The sequence below is a fragment of the Mesoplodon mirus genome (assembly GCF_964341445.2).
Source record: "Mesoplodon mirus genome assembly, chromosome: 15".
In the NCBI taxonomy this organism is placed as follows: Eukaryota; Metazoa; Chordata; class Mammalia; order Artiodactyla; family Ziphiidae; genus Mesoplodon; species Mesoplodon mirus.
In genome coordinates, this window is record NC_138991.1 from 3,475,595 (window position 1) to 3,485,966 (window position 10,372).

The window sequence follows — 10,372 nt, forward strand, 5'->3', positions numbered from 1 at the left end:
CAGGACAAGGGACCTCTAGCTCATCTTGTCCCAGAAGATGTCCTTCCCCTCATCTGCTACTCACAGCCCAGGACACACCCCCGTTCCTGCCACAGTATCTTAGGGCTCTGAGAACAGGGATCCAACAAACCTGGGTTTCGGTTCCCAAACTGTGTCTTATCAGATACAGAATCTAACCAATCCTTGACTTTCATATATAAAGTGAGATCAATGATGTTCTTCTTCTCTCACGCTTATTGGACAGTTTAATCAAATAGCACGTGTAAATTAGTCATTACTGGTACATAGTAAACAGTGGCTGCTACTACTAGTATTATTAACCGTAATTACCAATTATGTCTTGGTAGCCATCGGTAAATAAGGCTACGCCAAAGTGTCCACGCTTCTCCGTTATCCATCTCCGTTAGCCTGAATATACCAGCCTGCATTCACACACCGGGGACATTGTACACTCCTGGGGAGACTCCTGCATCCCGGATGCCATCACTGATTCCACCCACCTTGTCCTATTCTGCCACCGGACGCCCCCAGTCAAGAGGGTCTGCAAGATAGCATAGGGGCCTGCCCTCTCTGTGGGGAAGCTGGTGAGCTCTTAGAGAAAGAAATCCAGCACCCATCAGCTTTTGAGTCCCTCAGTGAATATTTGTTGAATGAGGAATGGATAAGGCTGCACACAGCACTGCCCAACCTTGGTGACCCCAAGAGCCTTCACTGTGGGTCTTAGAAGAGGATGAGAACAGGCCTTTAGACGCCGAGGCCCTAGTGAAACAAGGCTTTTGGTTTTGTTGGTTGGTTTTTGTTTTTACCATCACTTTACATGAAACACTAAACAACAAGAAACTCCACTTCCTAACCAGCAATTACAGAAGCATCCCCTCCCCAAGTATGTCCTCTTGCTTTATAGGGCAGGTGTATTTTCCAGAGTCTGGATGCTTTCTGTGATGGCATAGAACGATGCATCTGGGGGAGATGATACTCCTTGCTCTCTGCATTTATTGCCGCCATCTGTAATTTCAACTCCTGTCATATTTCTTTCCCTGTGTCCCACAGGAAAGGTCATACGTCAGGGATCAGATGTCAGCCCTGTCCATCAACACAGCCGAGGCAGGCGCCAAGCTATGAGCTAAGGTAAGCGTGGCTCATTTGCTGCTTGGGTTGAAACAGAGGGGTGGCTTTGCTGATGGTCCCCCTGGTGGGGGACACCCTGGCTGCTCCGCCAACCTCCAACCCAGGATGATCCCCTGCAGGCCTGATCCACACCTGCCTCCACCCCAGCCCCACCTTCAAAGGCCCTGGGATTCTGCTCAACCTCACATGCCTTCGCCTCTCAGCTCAGGTGTCAGATGACTCAGGGCCCACATTCCAGTCCGTCCAGTGCTACCATTACGACTTTTTGCCACATGCATATGCCACTTGCACTAGTGTATTAAAATGTTTTTTTCTTTAGATGGACTTGCGTACAAATGAAATACACTTCTTTAAATAGGAAATTTTATATTTCAACTGTAAAGGAAGAACCAGTTTTCTTGTATAAAGAGCGGGTAACTGGAACGCAGACACAATAGAAATAGAACCCAGTAATTCCAGGTAGAAAATGTGGAAGGAGAGAGAGACCCAAGCCAGGCTGGCACCCGATGGAGACTTTCTCCTTGTTGTCATTAGGAGTATGGAAGAGGAATTAGAAAGGGACTAAGTTTCTTGCTGTGCAATTCAATGTCATTTAAAACCCTGTTCCCAAACTGGCTGAATCTTCCCTTCTCTAAGAGGATGATGATCCCACTTTGAAAAAGAGCGAGTTGACCCAGGGCTGCCATCATTTACTGGGCAGGTGCCTGGCTGGGGTGAGCAGGTCCAGGTCCAGAGGGCATCTGCCCACCAACCCACGCTCCCAGGGGAAGGGAGTGCAGAGACTCCTGGGGGGCTGGCGGGGGCCTCTCTTTCCTTAACTGGTCTGTAAGCTTCCGGAGGCCAGAGCATTGCTCCTGGTAAGCACACTAAGAGCTCTGATCCACCGACCGTGCCCTGGGGTTTGCACTCTACAAGCATAATCCCACTGCATTTTCACCAGACCCGTGCAGGAGGGTATCTTGCTGCCCCATCTGCAGGGGAGGACACTAAGGCCTGTGGCTTCTATTTCTTAGAATGTCTCTGGGTTCCCTTTATGATGTCCTGCAAATAGTAAGTGCACCTGTGGTGGCTGGTTGAGTCGACAGCCATTCACATACTTTCCCTAAGTGAAGTTGTCACTTATGATTTATCAGGTAACCTGATATTTTAAAATCTGTGACAAGACATGAACTATCTTAAAACTGTTGCTAAGGGCCATTGCCTGCTTTATTTTCTTTGAAATTTTATTGCATGATTGAAGGGCTTATATTAAAATAATAGAAACCCAAAGCAAAAATTGTCCACACTCCTATCCCTAAATCTAAGCAATTTAATTTGTCTGTGTTACCTTCTAGATCTTGTCCATGGGCATATTCAATTGTCAGGTGTCTATATATATAACGTCATCGGTAGAATGTTAGAATCTACATCTTCAAGTCACATTGGGGCATGCAGTTCCATTTCACTATCATCCCTTTTCCTTCTCTCCACCTTTCCTTTTCTACTCCCACTCCACCACCTCCCCCATCATAATGCCAGTTTTATTTGCATATGAGTATCTGAGCAGAGAAAGGTATGCCTTTGTTTTCAACTGGAGGGAGACGTGTTGTCTTTGGAGTTTCCCCCAGCGTTTCCCCCAGGATTTAGGCGAAATGCTGCCATCTTCGCCAAGTGCATCAGACCAAGTCCACTTTGTGCTGGGGACTCTGGTGAGTTCCACAAGCTCACTCCCTCCTGCTGGGACTTCACTGATGACTGACAGCTGGTTCCCTTGAGAGGCGGCCCTTCTAGAAGATTCTGTGATATGGGTAGAACAAACACATAGTCAGTGAAAACCCTCTCATCTGTCTACCTAGTTATTGTGATCATTGGTTGTTACTGAGTTGTTATTTGATAGTGCTGATCAAATATGACACTTCTCAGAACAGCCACAGATAGGTACATTTCCCTGTGTCCATCTCTTATAGTGATCATCTATAAGATCAAGAGCAATGGCCTTGGCCCTGGGTAAATTCCAGCCCAGTGATTCCATACCTCCTGCCAAAATGAACCCCAACTCCCCATTATACACTCCATGTACAAATTCTACAACTATGGCTTTGCTTTTTAGCATGACTTTTCAGACTCACAAGAAGTTGTAAAAATAGTTCAGAGAGTTTCTGTGTACCTTTCACACAGCTCCCCCCAAGAATAACACTGTATATAACCATCGTATGCTTTCAAAACCAGAAAACTGACTGTGGTACAACACTATTAACACAGGTCTCAAACACAGACCTTATTTGGACTTCACTAGTATAACTAGCTATTATTTTAACAAAAAATTTACTTTTCTGACAAGAACTAAACGAGGTTCTCAAGGTCCAAAGAGCCACAGTTTTTATGATGGAAATTTCTAAAAAATAATTCAAGATCTCTATAATTCATTATCTTTTCTCAGGCTGAGTTTGCACCAAGATTAAAAATGTGCTCTTCTTTTTTGCGCAAACATGGTGCCATGAATCCTTGAAAGGGCTTGTGTGTGATAGGTGTGTCCCTCTGGTCCTGGAAGGGCCAGCTTCACAGGCGTGGAACCCAGTCAGTCCCACAGGGCCCCGTGCTCAGAAAGGCCCTGTGCTTGGTTAGTGCTCTACTGTGACCATCTTGAAATTCTTCACATCTGGACAAGGGGCTCACATTTTTATGTTGCACCGGGTGCTGAAAATTATGTAGCCAGTCCTGAGTCTTAGGGGTTGCGTGCGTCTCATTCACAGACTTTGAGGCCATGCTCATGGCACAAAATGAGTCTTATGGGGATTTTGTGGACCCAAGATGGGGCTTGAAAATCTTATATTTATTCTCATGCTCCATCCCCACAAAGCAACTATAAAACTCACCCATGGATTTCTGCTATGAACACCTACACGGCTATTGTTAGAATTATTATACCTTTAGTGCAGAAGCAAAAGGCAATATGATTACAAGAATTTCTGGCTATGTGTTTGTATCCTTGGGTAATTTATATGAAACCAATAAACACTTCATTCTTTTTATTTGAATTAATTAAGTTTTCATTTTTAAAAAAAATTAGGGTCATGGCATGTTTTTGATCCAAGAAGTGTGAGAAACAAATACTCTCCTCCTGTAAGTACAGATGAAGAAGTTATCATGAAAAGAGTTACCTTACTGTCCTGATAGCCATGGGAAGCCCTGAAAATGGGAAACTGGGAAGGGAGGAGGTGAGAAAAAACATACCCAACCAACATCCAAATAAGCCAAAAGAAGTGAATGTGGGAAACAGATGAGAAGTAAATAAAGTACCTACATCTAGACTTGAAAGCATCAGAGTTTTTCAGTCCCCTGGCAAATTTCTTTTGCTGCTGAGAAGCTAAGAACTTGGTGAAGGCCTGAATATTCTTTTGCTTTGATTCTTTACAGATTTATAGAAGTTTTGAGCTAAGGGGGCCATAGAGGCCATCTAGTCCATCTTTTCCCTAAACCTTACTAGCAGCAGAATCCTTCCTTACAAATGAGATCTTACAAAGAATGTCATTATAAATAAAACAGAAAAGAGTTGTTTTTTATTAGTACCAATTTTGAAGTACATTAACATTTATAACATATACCTATTACCAAAGCAACAAATAAAAATAGTGATTCAGTTGAAAACAGCAACAAAAAAGAAGCTAGATATTGTGGAGGAAGTTTGCAAAATTTTACCTTAGCACCTAATTCATTGCCTCACATTGTTGAAATTAGTTCTTAAAGTATCAAGAAAATTTCAATTCATGCCAATAAGCAGTTTCAAATATTTTTTATGGAGATCAATTTATCATATCAGGTTCTCTTTGATTCAGCAAACAAGAGACAAAAAGCGTCATTCAAGTTTCATAAAAGCAAATTATAAAATTTTTGCTTTTATTAACATGTTGGGGGGGCTCAGTTTAAAAGATGTAAACCCTTCTCCATTATATTAGAAAAATAACATTAAGTATTATTATTAAAATAATTTTCCCTAAAATGAAATTCAAATACTCTTGCCGGAGTATCTTTGAGAACTCATAGGTCCTGGGGACACAGCTGAAGCCAGGGTCTCAGTGCAGAGAGGCTGGGTGAAGGGAAATGGTGCTGTAAGCCAGAGTGGACACACACGGGGCAAAATGCAGCAAAATGCAGCAAAATGCAGCATGTGGTAGGACCTAAAATTGGCTCAAGGCAAAATGGACCCCGAGTTTGGAGGCTGGCGCAGCCTCTTCCAGTGCCCAGGAAGGACCGTGGTGTCTGACCCGTGAGCACATTGGAAGAAGGGCCCATGTCTCTGGGATCATCCTCTTAGAGGCCCATGGGAGCTGGAGGGTGGCCGACTGAGAGCACAGCATCTCTGGGCAGCAGGTCCCCAGGGCTGTTTGTAAGGGTCACCCCTTGCTCTCTCTTTGGCTAAGTGTGTTTAGTTCAATTCACAATGGTGTGGTGTGCTGTGTTTATGTATATAGATATGTGTACAGATAGGGGTGTGTGTGTGTGTGTATCCTCATGGACATGTAAAATTATTCCAAGCTTTACAATTTTTTTACATACATCTTCTGGAGTGCCCTAAGTACCCCTAAACCCAGGGGTTATCAGAAGTCACTTCAGCCATAAAGCCATCAGTGTTTTAGAAACACAAATCGTATCATGTCACTCTCCAGTTTAAACCTTCCCAACGGCTGGCCATTGCCCTGTGATAGTCCGCAGCCCTGAGGCCTAAGGCCGTGTGGTGGCCTCTGTCCTCCGCCTGCAGGTCTGAGCTCCCTCCAGCCTCCAGGCCTCTGCTGGCCCTTCCTTCTCCCTGGCCCCTCTGCTCCTGTCTCCTGGTCCTTCTCCTGAGAGGTCCCCAGGCTTAGACTGGGTGAGGTCTCTCTTGCACCTTCCACGGTCATCACTGTGTTTCTCTCACCCTGGGTGCTGGCCCCGTGCCTGCATGAGCCCACGAGTGAGGCTGCCTTGCCTTACCCTGTGCGGGCCTGACTTACATGATGCAGTTGGGGAATCTGTGGGTTCCCAGGCAGCCCCCACATGGTGCACGCTGAGTCCATCTCCTCACTGCTCTAGCCCACTCCTCAGCCAGTACCCCAAGACCCAGGTCCATGAGCACTTGCCCAGTGAATGAGTGGAGGGCGGCACACCCACTACCACATGTGAGATGCGGCTGACCCAGCAAGGGCAGGAAGAGGAGAAATTAGAACCTGGGGAAGAGCCATGCGGTTGGGGGAGCAGGAAGTGGGATGAGGTTCCCTGTGGGAATCAACTGTTTGCTAAATCTCGTTTGTGGAATGGTCCCAAACCCCACTGGCCAGGCTTGCTCTGCTCACTTCTTCCCTAGAAGCCAAGGCGTTGAAGGTTCTATCAGTCAAAACTGGCAGGGCCTGCCCTCTTTCCCACCACACATGTAGGTGACATCTGATCAAAATGCCCTTGGCCCGCTGTCCCTCAAGGAGAGCTCTGACAGCCCTCTGCCCAGTGGTGGCCCCCTGTCTGCTGGCCAGAAGAGGCCATCAACTTGGGGGGAGCTGTGAGTCCTTGGTGGTGTTAGGACTCTGCTTCTTTGCTTTGTAGGTTTACCTGGATACTGTGGTGCCCAGAGGACCCCTGGAAGTGAGGGTACGAGTGATGGCAGGGATGCTGAGTCAGGTAGGAAGGCCTCTCCTTGCTGGTGAATGGGTTCTGCTTCCCCATCTGGCCCCACACTGACCTGGGGCCACTTCCTCCTAATCACTGTGTCAGTCAGCTTGGCTACATAACAAAATACCACAAACAGGCAGCTTAAACAGCAGACTATTTTTCTCACAGTTCTGGAAGCTGGAGGTCTGAGATCAGGGCACCATCATGGTCAGGTTCTGGTGAGAGCTGTCCTCCTGGTTCACAGATGGTCACTGTCATGCTGCGTCCTCATGTGGCAGAGAAAGAGAGAGAGAGCAAGTTCTCGGGTGTCTCTTCTTATAAGGACACTAATCCCATCGTGAGGACCCCACCCTCATGACCTCATGTAACTTTAATTACCACCCAAAGGCCACACCTCCAAATGTCATCACATTGGGGGTTAGGGCTTCAATACAGGAGTTTGGGGGGACACAATTCAGTCCATAGCAAGTACTTTCATGGGAATCCTCATTCCAGGAGCATTTCTGCAGATCAGCACAGCCTCAGACAACAGTGAATGGTCTCTTTCTGTGAAATTATGAAAGATGTGGGTTGACTGTGCTGGAGGGAATTATTGGACAATAACATTGTCTCTCCTGGAAGGTTCCTCAACACAGCCACCCTCTATTCTTGGGCAAATTAAACAGTGATTTGGGAGTTGGGGCAAACGCATGGGTAGTTTAAATGGAAGGGGCTAGAGCAGGTGCTGTGGAGAGACGTTCTCTGTGTGTGCCTGCCCCCACCCCACGCAGGGAGGGACACACACAGAAGCTGCAGGTGCTGCTTCTGACCCTAAGGAGCCCCATACGTTGCAGGAAAGTTGGGGCTCAGACCTGTGAAATCATAAGTGCAAAGGAATAGATCAATGCTTGTTGGGCGTCATCTGCCAAGAGTTACTTTACTTGGCAAACTCGTGGATGATAATCACTGCGTACCCGGCCCTGTCCTAAGGAATCGAAAGGTATTAACTCAGTTCTTACATCAGCCCACCAGGGCAAGTTCTATTATTTTCCTTATTATAAAATGAGGAGGGCTTCCCTGGTGGCGCAGTGGTTAAGAATCCGCCTGCCAATGCAGGGGACACGGGTTCGAGCCCTTGTCCGGGAAGATCCCACGTGCCGCGGAGCAATTAGGCCCGTGCACCACAACTGCTGAGCCTGCACTCTAGAGCCTGCGAGCCACAACTACTGAAGCCGGCGTGCCACAACTCCTGAAGCCCATGCATCTACAGCCTACGCTCTGTGGCAGGGGAAGCCACCACAACGAGAGGCCTGCGCAATGCAACGGGGATTGGCCCCTGCTTGCCGCAATTGGAGAAAGCCCACGTGCAGCAAAGAAGACCCAACAAGCCAAAAATAAAATAAATAAAATAAATAAATTTATTAAAAAAATTAAAAAATAAAATAAAATGAGGAAACTCAGGGACAAAGAAATTAGGTACCTCATTCAAGACCAGTCTGTAGAAACGTCTGCGACAGTGGGGACAAGGCCCTGCCCACCACGGCACTTACCTTCTCTCGTGGCTCCCCTGCAGCAGCTCGGTGGTGCTGACATCCCCAAAGGAGACCCTGGTTACCCACCTCGCGCCTACGCAGAGGAGGGCAAGTGTGAGCGAGCAGAGACCCGCAGTTCTCTCGCCTCCGAACATGACCTGTCGCCCGACTTGCTGGACTCTTTGGGGCCAAAGGCTGCTCCACTCGAAGAAATATATTCTAAGTCAGATTTTTGTTTCTTAAAAACTGCATATTTTGGTGAATTGGAATAACTCATGAAGGGGAAATCACTATTCTAGAATGTTTCTTCCTTACTTCCTTTTTAAAAAAATTACCTTCTAGTTCTTGAATGAGGTTAAACTGAGTCTGGATTAAATGCTTGGACATTCGCAGACCAGACATCTTGAACCAAAGTGAAACAGCAGGTTATACTTTTTAAAAATTCGATTTGTCAGGCAGATTTTCTAGAGAAACTTGAATTGTGTAATTCCTTGCTTCAGCTCATGGAAGCAGCTCATGGCTGCTCATAGCCCAACTCTGAGGGTAAATAAAATATAATCCACTGATTACCCCCAGCTATTTGGGAAAAACTGGGGAAACAGATTTCTTAAGTGCTTATTTAAATTTCTATAATTATGATTCTGCTTCAGTTTAAGTAAAAAATAAATAAATAGGGAAATGTTTTCTAGAACATTTGTGATCAGTATTTTTAGTGATTTTTTTTAAACATAAATATTAACCCCATTGTACTTTTTGAGTAGATAAATAGATAAATATTTTATCATGAGAGAAATGATTATACTTAAAATTTATGAGCAGTACATACTAAAAAAACCAAACTGACATAATTTAACTTGCATGTATTATGTAAGTAAAATAACTTAGGAGCCTTTGAGTGAATACATTCTGATTAAATTTTATCTATGCACAAAACCACAAACTTTAATTGATTTCTACATGTCCACCTACTGCTAGTGTAAATTGTGGGGGAGGGGATAGTTTCCTTTAAATATCTAAAAAAATGTAAGTAGTAGGACATGTGCCCTATATATACTCAGTTTTCTTGTCTGAGTAGATAAGAAACTGGTTAAGCAGAATTTTAAATGCTACCAGGACACTTTAATGTATATATTAGATATCTAAAAGCCTGTGGCAAATTCTAAAAAATTTATATAATTAATGAGCATAGTCTTTTGTTAGTCCCCTCTTGAACCTGAGGGATAAATCAGGAGAAGCACATTTATGTCAAATCAGTGAAATGCTATATTAAACCTAAGTTTTAGCTGACGCAAGCTTAAAACTTTCCCTTTCTTTTTAAAGAAGCTATGCAAATGCTTACTTTAAAGAGATCTCAAGAGTTTGTACATAGTTATTTCATGTATCACCTAGTGCTTTGAGTAACTGAAAAAGAAGAAAAACCATCTCCAAAGCACTGGAACGTCTAAAGCTGACTCACAGTTGTGTAGAACAGCTATGCTAATGCTGGAATGATTCCGAGGAGAGTATAGGACATTTTCTGGGTAATGCAGGATAACAGTAATATCTTAGGACAGTATACTTTTTGAGTCTGAATGGTTGCTAAGGATCAGTAGGTGGTCACTGGACCTTCCTGTATCTGAGGCAAGGGACAGAAAACTATGGCCACGGGGTAGATGTGGCCCACCGTCTGTTTTTGTAAATAAAGTTTCGTTGGCACACAGCTGTGCTCATATGTTGTTTAAGGGCGTCCATGACCCCTTTGTGCTGCCATAGCAGCACTGAGTAGTCACGATGGAGACGTATGGCTCACAAAGCCCAACACATTTACTTCCTGGCCTTTTAAAGAAAAAAGTATGCTGACCCCCCTGTCTAAGGCATTATTTTTGGGAACCCCACATTGTAACAAATGTATTAAGATATATCCATACTCTGTTAAAAACAAATACATTGCCATACAATTAGGGAAGGTTTTAGATAAGTTTGCTTTTGGCTATGGGTAACTTGGCTCATTTACTAATGGTCATGAAATCTTGGCAGTTGTTGTGCATATTTGTGAATTCTTGCATTATGAGGCTCTCTCCAACTAATTGTTCTCAAAAGTAATAAAATACTCATGAAGAATTCATGAAGCCCAA

The 10,372-nt window shown here is 44.7% G+C and overlaps 1 protein-coding gene across 1 annotated transcript in view; it reads left to right on the forward strand.

Moving 5' to 3' along the window:
- Nucleotides 1-8,530, forward strand: part of CDH26 (cadherin 26) — a gene marked incomplete at both ends in the record, with an annotated part of 34,005 nt that extends 25,475 nt beyond the window's left edge. The window contains 2 exon segments of the mRNA XM_082645791.1: nt 6,519-6,637; nt 8,173-8,530. Of these exon segments, the coding sequence (XP_082501917.1) occupies nt 6,519-6,637; nt 8,173-8,530 (477 nt within the window).
- Between the last annotated feature and the right edge of the window lie 1,842 nt (nt 8,531-10,372).